General features: G+C 55.3%; 1 protein-coding gene across 1 annotated transcript in view; it reads left to right on the forward strand.

Annotated features, from left to right (window-relative positions):
- Positions 1-6086: 6086 nt before the first annotated feature.
- STX1A (syntaxin 1A) overlaps positions 6087-19600 on the forward strand; it is a 75228-nt gene continuing 61714 nt past the window's right edge. Inside the window, exon 1 of the mRNA XM_039562692.1 lies at positions 6087-6187. Coding sequence (XP_039418626.1) covers positions 6158-6187 — 30 coding nt within the window. The 5' untranslated portion in view covers positions 6087-6157. The remainder of the gene's footprint in view (positions 6188-19600) is intronic.

Consider the following 19600-nt stretch of genomic DNA (forward strand, 5'->3'; position numbering starts at 1 on the left):
TTCCTGTGCAGAGCATTGGCAGTGGCAGCTTGCACCTGAGCGTGTTGTCAGGCTGCTGCTGGACGCATGAGGAGGTGGAGAGAGCCTGTGATTCCTTTTAGGTGGGTATTGTTTCTCTGGGGGGTTCCTGTCCCACTCTGCCACTGCCTGGGAGATCTTGTTCCCTCTGCTCATGTTCTTGTGAGTGCCATGATGCTCTTACGGCTCTAGACATGGGATTGGGAATGAGAGACCAGACAAGCTGTAGAAAAGGGAATGGCCACTTTTCCTACTGCTGCTGGAAATACCGAGCCCTTACAATGTCTGATTTTTTCCACCACAGATATGTTCAAAGGGGCTGGATTGCCTCTCCTTCTCCTTGGTCACTTCTCTTTTTCCTTTATTTACCTTCTTCTGTCCCATTTTGACTTTTCTGGCCACAGCGCACGCCTCTTCCCAATTTTCCACCCCCATCCAATGCCTTTCTGAGTGCCCTGCCTCAGCTTCTACAGGTCATGGCACAGTTCCTCTTCCTCCCAATGTCATCTCCGTGTTTGCTGGTATGAGCTTGCCCCAGAGTAGGGACAGGAGTCCTGTCCCTGGAAAGACCATGGGGCAGCATCTTCCCGTCTTTGGACACATGGGAGTGCAGTTAGCTGTCCAAAAGCAACTTTTAATGGCTGTTGGCATGGAGACAAGCGTTTGGAGCAATCTCCACTGACATATCTGCTTCCTTTGAGCGGGGAGAGGGAACCTCCAAACCTCCAGCTGTGATTGTGATTGTGATTGTGGTCATACAGACCTTCCCCTCCTCTGCTCCTGCCCTCCCTGCCATCTCCCTGGGGGCACTGAGTGGGATGAGGGGTGAGTCTCCCTTGCAGGGAGGTGGTGTGGTGTGGAGTGGCCCATCCAACTCTTCCCTTCCTTGCCTCTGAGATCCTGTCTCTCCTATGCCACAGGACTTGGCCTGTGTTCTTGGCATGGAGAACTCCTCCCTGGCTCCCTCAGCACTGATGTGCTCTGTGACTCTGGTCTGTTCCTCCATGAACAGCTTTCCAGCCTAATTCTCAACAAATTACTTCTGGCAGCTGTTCTAGGATCTCTGTCTTGTCCCTCCAAAGGGAATAGTGTCCCTGAAGTGACAGCAGTGACTGAAAATGAATGAATGAGCAGCTTCAGGTGGTTTCTGATCTGCAGCCAAGCTGCTGGCTCAGGGCTGCTCTGGATTTCCATCATGTTCACACGTGTTCACACACAGGCAAAGTCAGCCTGACTTTGAGCCCAGCACTTGCTTTTCTCTGTGTTTCTCTTGAGGATTTATTCCACATCCCCCTTGTGCGTGTCTGAACTCTTCCTTTGGCGGTTGCAGTTCTGTCTCTCCTGATGGAGGCAAGTCCTTGAGAATGACAGGATCGATCTTGGATCTGCTGCAGCTGCACCAGCCATCCTCTGCAGCCTCTGCTCAAAACACCTCTAATTCCTCGTGTGTTCTCGGGTTTCTGTGCTGCATTTTGGCCTGCCTGACACCTGAAAGTCCATCCATACCCTGAGTGCTGCAGGCACAGGCGCTGTTCCAGCGGGCTGTGCCTCTGGCTCCCTGGATTTGCAAGCCCCTGTTGCTTGTAGCATGAATGAGGAGCTGTCTGACCCTCTCCATGAGTTCCTGCATCCCCAGGGCTCTTGGCAGACCCGTCACCCCCCAGCCATGTCTCAGCTCTTTGGATCAGATCTTGCTCTGTCCCTTGTCTCAGCTTCTGCCACACAGCAGAGCCCTGAAGTGGGTGGTGGCAGCCAGCACAGAGGGGACCTGCAAATTTCCCTGGAGGTGGGAAGCTGTTGGGTCTGGAAATGGAAAATGCTGTTGTGTAGCAGGCAGAGAAGTTTTCAAAGTGGGAAGGTTGGCTTCCATAGCACTCCATGGAGCTCAGAAGTGTAGGAAAATGTTTATTCATGCGCCTCTTGATGAGATCTGGCTAAAAAGGTCCTTCAGATGGAGGTGGGGTGGCCATGCTCAATGTTTGGGGTGGAGGAGGGTGTGGACCTGTCCTGCTCTGGTAGCCTGGTGTTAGTACCAGAGATCTGCCCAGCGTGCTGAGCTGTGGCAGCATGGAGAGAGCCAAGCGTAGGGCCACAGCAGTGGCACAAGAGGACACGCAGGGTGAGCTGTCAGCCTTAGCTCTAGTATGGGAACGTGCTCCAGTTTGGCAGTAGCCAAAAGCGTGGTTGGACTCATCCCCAGTCTCATCTGGGGCAACCAGAGCAGGGTGTCCTGGCTCTGTGGAGCGACAAGGACAGGCAGCTGGGTCTAGAATCTTCATCCTTCTCACCTGCCTTGGGGAAGGCTGACCATGGAGAGCATGTGACACAAGGAGCCAGAGCATGGAGAACGTGGGACACATGGAACTATCTTGGGAATGGCCTCTTCCCTCAACAGGATGCTGAGAGGTATTAGGGGAGATGAAACCTCGTGATGGGCACTGGAGGGCGGCTCTGACACCAGACAAGGTCTTTCCCTTGCAGTATGATGGTGGCTTTGTACATCCTTCCATGGGTGAGACCATCCCTGGCACTGGAGTGATTCACAGCAACAAGGTCTGTGTCCCCCTCCTTGGGGTGGAGTGAGCCCCTGCCCTGACAAGTTTCAGTAAATAAATGCAGCACCAACAGGAGAAATGCTGTGCCATCACCTGCTGTGCCCAATGCTTAAATTCCTCCAATGAGACCTCTCGGCACAATGGGATCCTGCTCCTGCACTCCCATCTGAGGTGCCCACGGATGTCCCTTGACATCAGAGCTCTTTAAAGGCACCTGGATGGTGGTAGCCAAAAAACCTGTTCCTGTTCCATTTCTTGGCATGCAAGGAGCTGTTTTTCAAGCTGATGCCATGAAGATTTTTTGCCTTTTCTTTTATACCCCTGTTATACCTTTTTTACAACTTCTGTATTCTTAGTGGTTTTTGCCTACATTCTTGGACTTGTTTGTCAAGCTAAGAGACTCAACATTTTAGAAGCTTCGTAGCTAGGGATCAGTGTGCCCCAGACCCCGATGTCCTCTCCAGAACACATTCTGTAAGCTAAGATAGAACCATCCAGGGGAAGGTTCCTTGGGGAGGGGGGCTCACTTGAGCCTCTCATTGGGGAATCTTTGATAGATACGCTCATTAGTAACACCTATAATGTTATACCCGATCTTTTGGGGAGGGCATTTTTGCGGGGTGCATTTTGATGCATATGACCTGGACATGTACACCTAAGGACCCTTAAAATAAATACCAAGGTAAAATCCCTTTTCCCCTTCTAACCGTGTATGACTCTTGATTTTAAGACCAGGAAAAGGCATCAAAGCTAATACATGTATGTGCTGGGAGCAGGAGTTTCAAGTCTCTGGGAGGGAGCTGGTCCCTTCCCCTGCAGGAAGCCTTGAACCTGATGGTCTCAGGTCTGTAGGAAAGCCCAAGGGCAGCATCATGCAAAAGGATCCAGGTTTGTGTGAGGCAGTGAAGCAGCTGCCTGGGAAGAGGAGGAGGCTCCTCCTGGGGGCATTGGGCTTGGGTGGGCATAAGAAACCACCAGCAGCCTGTGGCAGGAGTATGGCAGCATGTGCTATGCCAACAGCCACCCGAGAGGATCCCAAGGGCAGTTAGAGAAGGTGCTGAGGAAGTGCTCGAGCACTGAGGTGCTGGCACAAGGCAGGACTTTGGGCAATCTGCACCCACTGCTGCAGCTTCTCCTGGGTGAGAGGGTGGGTTGTGTGTGCAAGTGTGGGCTTGGGGATAGAATTTGCACTGCTCTTGAGAGGAGCTGGTGACAGAGGAGGGGGTGATGTCTCTTTTTGGAAGTCCACAGCACTCCTGTCACTTGAGCGAATTAAGCCAGTTCCTGGTGCCGGGAACTATCCCACTGGTGGGATGTGCAATAAAGCTCCTCTGCCCACCTGGAAGGGAGCATGGGGAGACACTAGTGGGAAGGGGAGCCCAAATAGTGCCTTAGCTGGGTCCCTTCCAGGACCAACCCACCCCACCCAAGTCCCATCCACACAAGCTAGGGGGAGCACGGAGGCACGAGGGCATAAAGGGACCCAAATGAGGGACCCAGAGGAAGGGACACCCTGTCCAGGTAGAGCCTCAGCCCAGGGCCCTGATGTGAAGGCACCGTTGGAGAAAGAGGGGCTATAGCTGTCTGGAAGAAGGAAACGCGTTTGGGATGTGGAGGACTGCACAGAGTTTATTATGGGATATTTTAGAGAGGAAACAAAGGTGGGAAAGTGATGGATACAGGTAATTTGGGGAAGAACACGCCTGGCATAATGTGGGAACGTTGGGGCGGCCCTGGTGTAACCCAGCGGTGCTCTCCCAGGGGGATGAGCTCTCCGGGATGAGCGGGAGGGGAGCCCGAACCCCGCCCCGCTCTTGCCCCGCCCCGCGGCTACCGGGGCTACCGGGGCTACCGAGGCTACCGGGGCTACCGGGGCTACCGGGGAGCGACTCCGCAGGTTCCGGCTGGAGCCGCCAGTGGGCGCCGCACTCCAGAGCCGCGCCCGGAGCCGCGGCCCGGTTCTGCCTTCGGGGGGCGAGCGGGGCAGTGCGGGGTGAGCGGAGTAAGCGGGGCAGTGCGGGGCGAGCGGGGCAGTGCGGGGTGAGCGGGGCGAGCGGGGCAGTGCGGGGTGAGCGGGGTGAGCGGGGCAGTGCGGGGCAGTGCGGGGTGTGCGGGGTGAGCGGGGTGAGCGGGGTGAGCGGGGCAGTGCGGGGGTGAGCGGAGTGAGCGGGGCAGTGCGGGGTGAGCGGGGTGAGCGGGGTGAGCGGGGCAGTGCGGGGCAGTGCGGGGTGTGCGGGGTGAGCGGGGTGAGCGGGGTGAGCGGGGTGAGCGGGGCAGTGCGGGGTGAGCGGGGTGAGCGGGGTGAGCGGAGTAAGCGAGGAAGTGCGGAGTGAGTGGGGCAGTGCGAGGTTAGCAGAGCTGTGTGAGGCAAGCGGGGCTGTGCGGGACAGTGCAGGACCGTGTGGGACAGTGCGGGGTGTGTGGGGTAGAGTGGAGCTGTGCGGGGCGAGCGGGGCCATGCGCGGTGAGTGGGGTGGTGTGTGGGATGTGCGGGCCAGTGAGGCGTGAGTGGGGCTGTACACAGGGTGAGCTGCGTTGGGTTTGGCCGTAACACCCGCGGGGGAGACCCCTATAGCCTTTGCACCAGGTATACCCCAGTACCGGGCGCCCCAAGGATGCTGGACACGTGCCGGACTGCAGGAACTGCGAGCCGTGGCCCTGTGGTTGGATCCAAAGGCCCCAGGACCTGCAGAGGAACCTGCGGGCCCCGGCTATGGGAGATCCCGCTCCTCTCTATCCGTGGGAGCGGGGAGGCAGAGGGGTGTCTCCCCGACACTGCCAGTTTCCCCAAAAGCGGCAAACTGGCAGCTCTGCCTGAGCCGTGCTGGCACTTCTCTGCTCCCTGTGAGCCTGGTTTTGGATCCTCAGGGTGGATCCCCCAACATCCCCTGCTTGTCCTCACGCTAGGGGGGCAGAGCCAGCCTGTCTTGTTGGTGCCCCCAAACCTTGCTGTCTGCTGGACCCCCAGCACCACTGCCACCGCCCCAGGGACACCCAGGGGCGACCCTGCTCTTGGGGCTGCCCTGCTGTGCATGCCTCCACACCCTTAAGAGCACCCTGATGTGATGTCCCACAGGTATGCCCTCCCCAGGTGTGATCCGTCCCGATGTTATTCCCAGATGTGACGTCCTCCTGTGACCTCCCCAAGAGTGACCCCCCTCCAATGTGATGCCCCCAAGTGTGAGGTCCCCTGGGTGTAACCCGCAGCTGTGACCTTCTCGCGTGGACCTCTCCCAGTGAGACCCCTTTCCCAAGATGCGACGCCCCCACGTGTGAGGTCCCCTGGGTGTGACCCGCAGCTGTGACACCTCATTTGCGCCCCGGCGTGACCTTCCCCCGTGACATCCCCTTGTAGCTGTGACCTTCCTAGCTGTGCGCCCCCCTCCCCCGGTCGCATCCCCGCGATGTGGGACCCCACGTGCCGCCTCCCCGCAGTGTGACTCCGAGGACTGAGCGTCCCCCAGCCAGTTCCCCCCATCATGGTAGGGTCCCCCGGTGTCCCCCCGCCCATCTCCGCACCTCTCGGCGCATGCTCCGCGCCCGCCCCTCCCCGCGCTCTGGCCGTTCTCAGCGGCAGCGGCAGGATGAAGGACCGGACCGGGGAGCTGCGTGCTGTGAGTGCGGGGCGCAGCCGGGAGGTGCGGGGAATACGGGGGATGCGGGCAGCCCTCTGCTCCCGCCGGGAACCGCCCGAAGCCGTCTTGGCCCCCCGTCCCCGGGCTGGGGCCGCCCTGCCCCGAGCGGCGGCGGCGGCGGCGGCGGCGAGGGGGGCTGGGCGGGAGCTGGGAGCAGGGGATGAGACCCCCGGACATCGCCGGGGTGTCGGGGTGGGAGAGGGGTTCCCCGGGCTGCGCCTTCCGCACCGCCGCGAACCGCTCCGGTTCTCCCGGCGCCGGGCGCCGGAGCAGCGATCTGCGCGGTACCGGCGGGCCGCGGCGGCCGAGCAGCATCACCTCTGGGAAGGCCGGATACAGACGGGTATTTGTACCGGGGCGGGCGGGGGCTGCCCGCGGGCCGCGGGGTCGTGCCGCGCCCGCCCCGAGCCGCTCCCGTTTTGCGTGTTCATCCTCCGGCGCAGCCGCTGCGGCGGGGCCGAGGAGCGCCTGCGGCCACTGCATCGCGGGAGACCCGGCAGGTGCCCCGGCGCCGTTACCGGGGCTGTCCGGGAGGCGTCGGGCTTCGTGTGCGGCCGCTCCTTCGTCCCGCGGAGGCCCCGAGTCCTCCGCGGTCCCGGAGCGCGGGCGGTGGGAGGTGGCGGCGGCTGCGTGCATGGAGCATCGGTGGAGGAGCCTCCGGTGCCCCCCGCTTCCCGTGTCACGGCCCCCTCTTGCACCCTCGGGGCCGCGGGGATGCTGCTGCCCACGCATGGGGCCGAGCTCTGCGGACAGCGGCAGTGACCGGAGGGGCAGAGCCCGAAATCCCGGAGTGCTGCTCCAGCCCCCGCCCCGTGCCGCCCCTGGTCCTCCCTGTAGTGCTTTTCCGTTCTGGGTTTTTTTGGTTTCGGTTTTTTGTGGTGTTTTTTTTTTTTGTTGTTGTTTTTGTTGTTGTGGTTGTTGTTGTTTTATTGTTGGGGTTTTTTTGTGGATTTTTTTTTTCTTAATTACTACACAGTTGGGGCTGCAGAGCTGCCTGGGATTGCGAGGGGGGTCTGTCCCGTGGGGAGGACCCCTGGCAGTGGGGACGACTGGATGTCAAGTCTGGTCTGGCATCAGAGCTCCCACCAGGATCACTTGGCTGGGAATTTGGTTTGGTCTGGAAAACACCAGGAGGATGGAGCTGGGGTGACGCCAGCAAGGGGATGAGGGAGTGGCATTTGGGGTGACTGGGCAGCTCTGAATGCCCAGGGGTGACTGTTAGATGCCCAGGGTGGCTGTGGATCCTGGGGGAGGAAGAAGCTCCCCCAAGAGCCGCCTCCCCACTCTGCCTGGAAAGCACCCAAACATGGGGCTCTGTCTCCACCACCAGCACAGGCTGTGAAATGGGATTGAAAAATAGGCTTTTTAATAATAATAGTAAAAAGGAGCCTCGTGAATGTCCTCTTGGCAGCCGGCACTGGCTGAGAAGTGATGCCATGGAGTATTTTAAAATTTCTCTCTTCCTTTAAATACGCCTTAAGAAAAATAAAATGTGTTTTCGCCTCACTGCTGCTGCTGCTCCTTATTCATCAGCCTCATGCTGAGGGTGCAGCATTCTTCCCAGGGACTCCTGGGGATGAAGGAATGCTTTTGAGCATCTAGACGCCCTGAATCTGAGTGGGTGCCCCCTGTCAGGACTGCAGTGAGTGAGGTATCGTGGATTTACACCACAGAGGGACACAGGGAGGAGAGAGATGCTGCAGTGGACACGAAGTCAGGAGCGTTTGAACTTGTTTCCTCTCTGCTGCCTCATTAATAGCCTGGGTTGGTTCTTCCCATCTTAATACAGTGTCTAAATTCTGCCAGGGATGATAAAAAAGAAGGATTAATTAAAAAAGAGCTGGCATTGTTGGAACAGAGGAGGGGGATGCAGGGCGGTCACTGCTCTACAGAACAAGAGCTCCATGTCTTAATAGGATTTTTTAAATGGTACTTGAAATTCAAAATGCTAATCCCAGCTCTTTTCTGAATCTCAGTTCTGGTTGGGATCAGGCATGCTGGAGCTTATTCAGTGCCCTTGTGGGAGTAGTGCCCCCAGGCCTGCTCTGAACCAGGGACAGGAAATTTAACTTACAGGTGAAACATGTCCTCTTGTGGAGGAGAGCAGCTGAGGATGGGCAGTGCAGGATGCCTTGGATGAGGCTGGGCAGAGCTTTGTTTACAGCTGCTTCTGTGCAGGTGCCACAGCTGTGGCTATGGGTGATCTTTCCTGCCCATCTGGAGTGAGTTTGGAGCTGATCCCATTCCCCAACACCACCAAAAGCAACCCTGATGAGATGGTGTGTACATGCAGGATTGTGAGAGTCCTATGGTGCTCCATCCTGCCATAGAGCTGACAGCTCAGTTTCAGCGAGACATTGGGATTTCCGGGATGCGACACAGGTCCCAATGGTAAAATAATTATGTATGGTGTTCTGAGAGTGGGAGGAAGTGAGAGAGATGTGCCAGTGTTATAGGATCACAGAGTGGTTTAGGTTGAGAGGAACCATCCAGTTCCAACCCCTCAGCCACTGGCAGGGACATTTTTTGGGGGGCGCTTTCCTTCTGTGCCTGTTGCTCATCTCCAGCAGCTGGTTTTGGGTGCATTTCTCCAGGGATGTTTGTGCATTTGTGCCGTGCCACTGCTCTCCCCAGCTGGCTGAATCCCCACTCCTGCCAGCCAAGTCCCTGCTCCCAGTGCTGCCTCCTGCCAGTGGGAGTTATGGGAGATGGGTGTTAAAAATAAAAGGGCCAGGTGGGCTCCACGTCCGGCTCTGTGGATCCACCCGCTCACCTCCTGTGGCACTGTAATCTGCAGCAGTGCCCCAGGACTCACAGCCAGGCCTCACTCCATGCCTTCCTTTTAATTCCATACTGTTTCTACTGAGGCTTCCTCTCCTGGGGGTGCAAATGTGAAGTCAACCGCAGTTGCTGTTTGCAGAGGTCAGGTCTTGTGCGTCTCCATCTTTTCCAGAACCCCCCAGCTGCAGAAGTCCCTATGGACCTTGGAGGTGAATGTATTTACTTGTTTAGATGCCATCTTCCTTTCCTTTGTTAACCCTCTTCGTTGCCCTAAGTGCTTTCGAGCTCTTCTGTTCAACCAAAAGGGTCATGTAAATAATTCAGCTGTCCTCTGTCCCTCCCAGTCGGGAGTGGGGCTGTCACGTGGCGGGTGACAGCTGGTGGCTGTGGCACGTCCGCAGCCTGCGCAGCTGCCTGCTCTGGCTGGGCTTGGCGGGTCTTAGCATTATTGAAATGCTTATTTTTTGGGGATAGGGAGGAGCAGAGCTGCCATGGCAGGTGAAACACCGTGGCTGCCCTCAGAGCATTCCTGGTCCCACAAGCACTGGGGCAGGGAAGCTGCTTCGTCTGCTCCCTTGGGGTCCTGGAACGGGAGGGGTGAGATGCCGATGAATCCTCCTGGGGTCTGCTGGGCTGGGCAGCTGGGCATGGAAGAAGGTGACAGGAATGATGTAGATGAGCCCCACATGATCCTGTGTGAGATGTTGTGCTCCCCAGCAGTTGAGGGGTCCTAGGTGTCCCTGTGCTACAGGGATGCTGTGGGCGCACCCTGTGGTAGGACAAGCCCAAAACTGGGAAAATCCTTCGCTATGCTTTAAACATGGCAGCAGGCAAAGCCCAGACTCTAGGTCAGCTCTGGGTGGTGTGTCATGTCCCCAACCTGGGAGGTGCCTGGTGGGGTGATGGACAGGATTTGGGGGACAGACAGACCTCAGAGGGGACACTGAGCCCCAGGGTCCCTTGTTGTGTGTTGGGGACCTTCAGGTCTGATGCATCGGGGTTTGGTAGTCTCACTGAAGTCAACTTGAATACGGGAATACTCTTGACCCACTGAGACCTGTTGTCAATCCGTGGGCACCAGAGAGTGATGAGAGTGATAATAAGTGCAGCCAGATACATCAGCTGTGTGCTGCACGTCTGAGAAGGCTGGAGCCAAAAGGGTTCAATCTCATCCCTGTTGTTTTAATTGAAGTGTCTTTGTGCGTGAGCTGCTCGGAAGCTGTACAAATGTTTGTTTTGCCATGTATCTCCCCGTTAACAAGATTTCTCAGGAAATATGCAAAATAATCACTACAGGCAGAACATGTACTGTAAGGCTGATTAAGCTAAGTACTGTGATAAACTGCTTCTTCCAGAAAGTTATGTATATTAGCAAAAAGGAGGAGAGTGAGCCCAGGTGGAAGACCAGGAAGACAGAGTGTGTGGTATTGTCCTGGCTCCGGGTGACCTGAGCACACCTGCCTCATGGGACTGCTGGGTGTCCTTGCACCGTGGCGTCTGCAGGATGATCCTGGAGGAGATGCGTGGGGAGGGGAGGGCAAGCGGAGGACAGCATGGGAAACAGAGATGGAGCAATGCTGTGTCAGGAGCAGACCAGGCGCAGGGCCAAAGAGGCTGTTCTTGTTAGGAAAAATAGGAAACGAGGCAACTGTGGAAGGTCAAGGAGTACAAAGTTTTGCTGAGCTGGAGGAAGGGGAGAGGGCAGGGGTGATGTGTCACAGGCTACTTGCACTTCTGCACCTCTGCCTGTGCCCCTGCCTGCAGTGGCCAGAACCAGGGCTGGTGTTGGAAATGTGGGCACTGCTTTTGCCCCCCAAATCAGGGAGCAGACTTATGGCTGTGAGCAGGGGATGGGCTGTGGCATGTGGTGTGTCATGGGCTCACAGAGTGGTTTGGGTTGAAAAGGACCTTCAAAGACCATCTAGTTCCAACACCCCTACCATGGGCAGGAACACCTTCCACTAGACCAGATTGCTCTGAGCCCTCTCCAGCCTGGCCTTGAACACTTCCAGGGATGGGGCTGACACAGCAGATAGACTTCTAGGTGCTCAGATCCCACATGAGGGATGTTCTGAAACATCTTTCAGCCTTTTTCAGTGATACTCTGAGTATTTTCTGTAGCGATGCAGCTTCCTCCATCACCTTTTGCAGGAGTGATGGAAGTAGTGAGTGGAGCCCCAGACATCTGCTGGCCAAAAGCTGTTCTTGGGGACATCCAGAGGAGAATAGGAAGTCCTTCTGCTCCAGCAGCCCTGGAGAGCTCCGGCTAAAGAAAAGTTTCCCCCCAGTCGCCAAGGAGCCTTCAAAGAACCATGTCATCCAACCCTATTGCCATGGGTTGGGACATCTTCCTATAGACCAGCTCCTGACTGGTTGTAGAATTCCAAATCTCCTGCCCAAATTGTGTTCATTTGCTCCTAGCCCAGTATATTCCTTCTACAGGAGAAGGTTCCTCCCCTCTTCTGCGTCCTCCTCTTCAGGCATCCACCAGCACCTCAGGATACACCTGAGCACCGGGGACAGACCTGGCTGTGCCACGTCAAAATCTGCTGCAGGGTGGGACTGAACTTTCTGTTAACAGTGCAGTGTTCCAGATTCTAGTGAATACTTGCAGACCCAGGTTTCTTTTCATGGGAAATAACTAAAAATGAAATTTTCTGCTCACAGTCCTGTGAGCTTTCAGGGCCACTGTGGCCACTTCCATCCTGCTGTACTTCTGCTGATGTGTGCTGCAGGTTTGCCAGTATGAACTCTGCCTTTTTCTCTGCCATTGCTGGTCTTCCATCAGGTTCTGTCAGACTTTGGGTTTGTGTATGAAATGATTGTTTGCTTTGGTTTTCCAGAGGACCTTTGCCTCTTGGGAGGATCAGTGTCTCACCTGGATGGTGCTGAGGTTCTTTTACAGGGTCTAGACAAGAGCACCAAAGAAGTGCCATTGAGCTTCCATGACCATGTGAGCAACCTGGTTTGGTGGAAGGTGTCCCTGTGCCTGGCAGGGGGTTGGACTGGAGCATCCTTGAAGGTCTGTTCCAAATCAATGCATTCCATGAGTGCCTGTTTGTAGGTGGGGTAATGGGATTTGAAGGATAACCATTTTATGGACTGTGTTGATCCCACAGCCATGGGAACTGTGGTACTGCCTGTGTCACCTTCTCTGCCTGAGGCTTTCCTTCTGTTTTCACTGACAATTTCCACAGTGTCACTAGTGGGCATCACCAGGGCTTGGTGACGTTGGCAAACACCAAAGCATGGTGATGATCCCAGCGGAGACCTCACTGAGTGCTGAGCCTGGTGAATACATAATGGAGTGGAGATAAGAGATGAGTGCTGTGGCTGCAGGTCCTTCTGCTGCTCATGGGAAGCTGTGGTCTGCACAGGAGCTGTAACAACGATGATGCCACTTAGAGGATGTTAAGAAATTAATTTCAGATTATTTAAATCTGTTTTTAGCCAAGTTATTCTTTAGCCATGACTGTAAATTTGTAAAGTACTGGCTGTAAAGTACGGGTGCTTTTCCAATTGGTCATAGTGCTGTCCATGTTTCAGAGCTATAGGAAGTCAGTGAGTTTGGCTCATTGCCCTCTCCAGGACTGATGGCAACTCTGTCACCTCTGATGCTTGTTCTTCAGAGTTAAGGAGAATTTTACCTGTTTGCTTTTAAAACTGAGCTTAAGAGTGACTATGGCTCTGATAAAAGGCTTGGACTTTGTGCCAAAGGCTGGGAATTATTTTGCAGCAACGCAAGCCAGCGCCTAAGGACAAAACTCTTGGAAATCATGCTCTCCCTTGCACTGCTAGTGTTGGAAATTGGAAATACCACCTGACTCATGCAGGTGTTGCTGAATGCTGAAGTCATCTGTGCCTTGGACTTTTATTCATAAAAAAAAGTTTTTAATGAGAAGGTATGGGCTGTTTTTGGTGAATATTAGAATTGTAGAATCGCTTAGGTTAGGAAACCCCTCTAAGATCCAGCTGTTTCCCCAGTACTGCCAAGGGCAGCACTAACCCCAAGTGCCACAACTACACATCTGTTAAATCCGTATAGGGATGGTGACTCCACCACTGCCCTGCACAGCCTGTGCCCTGGCAACTGGGCTGGACAACCCTTTCCATGAAGAAATTTTCCCCAGTATCCAGCCTAAACTTGCCCTGGCACAATTTAAGGCCATTTCCTCTTGTCCTGTCCATTGTTGCCTGGGAGCTAAGCCTGACCCTCACCCGCCTCCACCCTCCTGTCAGGGAGTTGTAGAGAGGGAGGTCCCCTCTAAGCCTCCTTTTCTCCAGGCTGAGCCCCCCCAGCTCCCTCAGCTGCTCCTGGTGCTCCAGACCCTTCCCCAGCTCCATTCCTTTCCTTGGACATGCTGCAGCATCTCAATGACCTTCTTGTTGTGAGGGGCCCAAAACTGACCCCATGATTTGTGGTGCCTCAGTAGTGTCCAGCACAGGGGGACAGTCACTGCCCTGGTCCTGCTGGACACATTATTTCTGATACAAGCCAGGTACCGTTGGCCTCTTGCCCACCTGGGCTTATGTTCAGCCACTGCTGGCCAGCACCCCAAGGCCTTTGCCAGCTTTTCAGTGACTCTGCCCCCAGCCTGGAGAATTCCATGGGGTTGTTGTTGCGCAAATACAGGACCTGACACTTGGCCTTGCTGAATGTCACAGAATTGGCCTTGGCCCACTGATTCAGCCTGTCCAGACCCTTATGCTGATCCCTCCTGCCCTCCAGCAGGTCAACATCTCACCCAGCGTGGTATCTTCTGCTGAGGGTGCTCTCGATCCCCTTGTCCACATCATTGATAAAGCTATTAGAGAGGAGTGGCCCCAACATTGATGCCTGGAGAACACCACTGGTGACAGGCAGCCAGCTGGATTTAATACTGGAATAGGACACAGCTGAGTTTGGGGCCTGTGTGCCATGGAATGGCCAATTTATCGTGGTGCACAGCTGTACTATATGGTCTGCAAAAAGAGCTGAGGCTGAGACCACAGATAGTTTAAATCATGGTCTTGGGGGTTCAGCTCTTCAGGGCTGTCTCCTGGGAGCATACCCTCTGGCTGTCCTTACCCTCAGCCTTGACACCACCTCCCTGGAAACCTTGAGGAGTAGGACTTCAGCCCTGCTTGAAGGGCTGGTTTTGGCTGCTGCAGATGCCTAAAGCAAACCCTGAAGTATGGGGAGGTCAGGGCAGCCCCACAGTGGGGGACTCGTTTGGTGGGTGGGAGACCCGGGGGTGCTCTGGACCTTGTCCAGGTGAGGCTGTGCTGAGCTGCCCTTGTACTGCCAAGCATCACAGAGCTAGGCTGGGATGTTTCCAGGGATCTGGGCATCTGTACACTTTCCTACGTGTCATTTAGGTTCTGTGAGATGGCTGAGATGTCAGTGCTTCTTGCTGCTGAGTTATTCTGACCTTGTCCTTCCTTGCACATCTGCATGCCAGAATGAGCTGCAGTGGGAACTCTCGGTGTCAGCAGCAGTGCCCTGGGCTTGGGGGTTTGGACATGGGGAACGAGGTGACTGCTGTTGGGTGTTGGACCCCCGTGTGCCACTCCATGTGGGGGACACGATCCTGGACATGACCCACAGCTGCTCAGAGGCATCCCCAGGAGCAGCCCGTGCATCCCACCGTGTTCTGGTCTCAGTACAGAAAGGGCATCATTTTACAAAGCAAGTCAAGCCCAGATGGCTGGAATCTCTTTGGCTGGGCAGAGCAGCATGGAGGTGTTTGTAAATAAAAACAAACAGATGCAGCCTGGGAGTGAAGCCGGTGAGCAGCCTCCTGCATCTCAGGGATGAGGCCTTTCTTTGCTTAACTGAGTGGTCCCTAAAAGGGAGATGGCAGCTGGTGTGGCTTTTTCTTTCCCTTGTGCTTTTGTGAGGCTTGCCTTGTCTCTGGCAGGGTGGGAGGCAGCGTGGCCTGAGCCCATAGTCCTGTGGGGTGCTGGAGGCAGGCAACGGCTCACTGCCTGCTCAGGCAGAGGTGTTTCCCAGGAAAATGTGCCAGCAGGGGTTGGTAGAGGGAGGTGCCTGGGTTCAGATGTGCCCAGCAGTGGCTGAGCCTGTTGTTCCTCTGCCCTGCCTCTGCTGCCTGCACCAGCTCCCTGGATGCATCTGGGCATGGTCAAATCCATCTGCAGCACTGACAGGAGAGGACAGGAACTCGAGTCTGCATGTGGCCACTGCTGAGGTGACAGAGACCTGGTTATGCCCTGCACAGCCCACCCTGCCATCTTTGCTGTTTGGAGGAGAGCAGGCATCAAGTCTTTTCAGGTGTTCTGTGCTCCTTTGCCTCTTTCAGAAAGTGCTTGGAGAGGTAATGGGATGGATTGGAACCATGGGGATGTAATTTGCTCAATAATGAATTTATTAGCATGTGCTGGTTGCAAAAGCCACAGAGCCAGGATGTTTCGGGGCTCTGGATGTCTTCCCATCCACTACTCCTCTTTGTCAGGGGTGGTATCACAGTTCGTTTCTGCCTCCACTTGGGATTTTGACCCTTGTGGAGGGCACTTTGAACCCTGTGAGGCTCTGAAAGCTGCTCGAGGAGCTCTGACTGACCTGCCCTCCCCATCTAGCTCCTGCTGCTCAGTGGCACTGAAGAGGCAGTGGCTCCCAGAGCCATCCCAGCTGCTGGTGTGGTGCCCACACGGTGCCACTGCTTGGCCTCTGGCAGTCTGGAGAAATAAATACCTTGCAAAAGAAGGGTTATCCTCACCTACCCTGTGTGGGGGAAAAAAACCTGGAAGCCCTGGGTCTCTGGTGCTGCCTGACAGTGCCTGAGGCAGAAGTGGAGGGGCACTGGGAGGAGGGTGTGCCCAGCATGGGGAGTTCCCAAGCTGGGGAATTGTTTGCTGCTTGTGCTGAGCAGCACTTGCTGGTAGGTTTGCCTGAGACAGGAGCTTTCCATGTGACTTTGGATACCTGGGATGCTCACAGCTGGATTGTGTGAAGCCAAAACACTGTTGGCTGTGTGATGCTTTTTGTTTCCTTTGGAAAGTTTTGGTCTCGTACCTACTTTTGTACTAGAATTAATCATGGGGAGACACCTCAAGCTTGGCGTAGAGCAGTGAGGGCCAGAGTGGAGGGAGATGGTAGGAGCAGCTGATCCATCAGTGCCCTGCATCCTGTGAGCTGTTCTCCCAGTGGCATCTCCTCCGGTTCCAGTCCAAGTCACCCATTAGTGGATGTAGCTGCTGCTTCCTGGCTCAGGGGCTCGGGGTGGTGGGGTGGGACGATCTGCCTGACACCGGGGGTCAGAGGCAGTGTGGCACCGAGGGTGTTTCCAGTGACGTGTGTTGGACAGATGGTGCCCTTCTCCAGCCCAGAGTGACAAGTGACATGTGCCCTCCTGACCAGCAGGCTCCATCTGTGTAATTTCCTCTTCACAGGGCTTCTGGCTGGGCTCTGTGCTGCTCCTCCTCTCCAGTGCCTGCCCTAAATAACATCTCTCTGCCTGTCCATCAGCCTCTGTGCTCCCAGGAGTGGGCTACCCATAACCAGGAGTGCCTCCGACAAGGCTGTGTGTAGCTTTGGCAGAAACCCTTCCATGGGTGGTGGGTCCCCTTTCTTCAGGATTTCTGGGTATGGTAGGGTCCAGTTGGCAGCAGGGATAGGACTAGGCAGGAATGTGGCATCCTTTGGGCAATGAGCCAGGCCTGTTTTGGATGTGGAAGGGATAAGCAAGAGGTGACAAGGAGAGAGGAGCATCTTGGCAGGTACCCTGCTCTCCTGCTGCTCTTCCTCTGCTGCCAGTCCCTGGCCTGCCTGGTTGCCGTACAAGCCTGCATTTAAAATTAACAGTGGGAATACTCTGCTCACAGGCTTCAAAAAGGGGCTCAGAATTATGGCAAATTGAGATCCTGCCAGAATGATGGCAAGAAAAGCTGGCTAGGGTTGTGAGGAAGGTGTGCTGAAGGTGCGTTTTTCTGTACAGGGCCGCAGAGGCTGACTGGTGCTTCCCATCCAGTTCCACCTCCCTGCCATGGGCAGGGACACCTTCCACTGAGTCCAGGTTGCTCCAAGCCCCGTCCAACCTGGCCTTGGACACTTCCAGGGTTGGGGCAGCCACTGCTTCTCTGGGCAACCTCTGCCAGGACCTCACCACCCTCATGGACTGACATTTCTTCCCTATGTCCAACCTGACTCCACCCTCCTCAGTTCAACACCATTGTCCTGTGCTGGGACCCCAGAGGTGGAGGCAGCTCCAGAGTGTCTCAGGAGAGTGGAGCAGAGAGGGAGCATCCCCTCCCTCCCCTGCTGCCCACACTGCTGGGGATGAGCCCAGGAGACACTTGGCTTTCTGTGCTGCCAGTGCTCATGGCCGGGTCATGTCCCATTTGTCACCCACCAGAATCCCCTGATCCATCCCCACAGGGTGCTCTCAGCCCCCTTTCCTTTGACTCCTTCCTGTACATGACAATCCTGTTGGGTGCATGGTGAGGTGGCAGGAGCTGAAGGCAGGACATATGTCCCTCCATCTGTGGGGGCTGGTGTGGATGTCCTTGTCCCTGACATGGAGAGGCTTAGCAGGGTGGGGGGAAGAAAGATCCCCTGACCTGACGACGTGTCCAGGGTGGTGTTTGCGTTATCAAGTGCGTCTTCCATCACTCACAGTGTGTGTCCCCGGGATCTTGGCATTATCCAAGATCCTGGGGGGTGTAGCTGGGGGTCTGTTGTAATTGCCCATCCAATGGGCTCTCGGTACCACCCACTGAAGTGTGTGATGCTTAAAAGCTGTTGATGCTTAAAATCAAGCACAAGCCAAGCAGGCATGTGTGATATGTGAAATGGAATGTGAACATGGATGGTAGTTGTATTTCTGTATATCTGTATTCCTAGCTTTAGGATATGGTTCTTTGTGACCTCCTTGATGGTGAGCCTGCCCATGTGCTGTGGGTGCTGGGGGAGTGCTTGGGATGCTCTGGGAGCAACGGAGCATTTGTGGGCATTGCTCTGGAACCAGTTGTTGACCCCAAGTGGACCTGAGCTTACAGCCAGGCTTGCTGCTGGCTGAAGGAATGCCGCCGTGGTTGGGACTGGAGGGTGACAGCTGTCACTGTGCTCAGACGGTTTTGCTCCAAGGCTGGAGCAGTGATGACAGGGGGAGGGACTGGGCTGTCTGGTGGCACTGGCGTGCAGGAAGGATTTAAAAGAGCCTGCGGCCAAATCCTGCCCTTGACTCCAGGGAGATGTGGGAAGTGTTGTATGCAGTCGTGTATCGAGCTCTGCCCAAAGCCTGAGCTGTGCTTTGGCTCTCGATGCCGGACTGTGATGGCTGAAGGGAATGGGAGAGGCAGTGTGGACCTGCTGTGAGCAAGCTGCTGAATTTTGAAAGCAAAAAGCTTCAGAGAAGAAGCTGGTTCTGCCTGATGCAGAGGGCAGTGCCTGCTGCAGGGATTGTACAGCCCTGGCTTGTACCAGCACCTCTGTAGCCAGTGGGACCAGGGCAGTGACCATCCCCTGGGCTGGGCACTGCTGAGGCATTTCAAATCATGGGGTCAGTTTTGGGCCCCTTGAAAAGGAAGACGTTGAGGGGCTGAAGCATGTCCAGAGAAGGGAACAGAGCTGGGGAAGGGTCTGGAGCACCAGGAGCAGCTGAGGGGCCTGGGGGGGGCTCAGCCTGGAGAAAAGGAGGCTTAGAGGGAACCTTCTTAACTCTCTACAACTCCCTGACAGGAGGGTGGGGCCAGTTGAGGGTCACTCTCTTTTCCCAGGTTATCAAGTGACAGGACAAGAGGAAATGGCCTCACATTGCTGCAGGGGAGGTTTAGTTTGGATATTAGGAAAAATGTCTTCACAGAAGGGGTTGTCAAACCCAGGAACAGGCCATGCAGGGCAGTGGTGGAGTCACCATAACTAGAGGGATTTAAATGTACCAACCCATTCCCAGGCTGGCAGCTTTGGTCATGCCCCAGCCTCACTGTGCCAGCAGCTCATGGCCTGAGTGGCTGTGGTGCTGCAAATGGGAACAATTTCACATTTTAGGGCACAGTTTTCTGTGCCCACAGAGTGATCGGTAAGAGCAGCACCATGCCTGCTTTTCCTTGTCAGGTGAGATTTTCACCAGAATTGTGGCAGCTCTCTGATCACAAAGGCTCTGGATAACCATGAATGGGATAACTGCGTGAGTGAGTTACCCAGGCAAAAAGTGCCACAAGTGGTGGGAAGGCTGAAAGCTGAGGTTTCCTCTGGATGATACCACCCAAATCAGTCACTGTAGGGTGGAAAGGGAATTTTAGGGGATAGGATAGATATTTCATCTGGCTTATTTCAGTGTAAGAGGGATCTCTCTGGAGATCTGGTAGTGGCTACCTCTCTGCAGAGTGCTGAGGGGCCATGGGGTGATGTGTCTGCAAAAAGTGCAATCATTATGAGATGAGCGGAGGCAGTCCTTCCTTATATCTCCGTTCCACTGGCTTCTTCTCTCTTGTAAAGATGGAGTAAGAACAAACTTTTCCACCCTGTTAATTTTCCATTTCCCTCTGTTGTGTAGCTGCTTTGGATAATAAATCTTTTAAATGTCTCCTTATGCGGAGGACTGTAATTTTTCCTTCCATCGAGAGCTTGCATCTCCTGCCTTTCTGGGACAGGAGGTGTTTTCATCTCTGGTG

This window comes from Corvus cornix, chromosome 19, assembly GCF_000738735.6.
Source record: "Corvus cornix cornix isolate S_Up_H32 chromosome 19, ASM73873v5, whole genome shotgun sequence".
Lineage (NCBI taxonomy): Eukaryota > Metazoa > Chordata > Aves > Passeriformes > Corvidae > Corvus > Corvus cornix.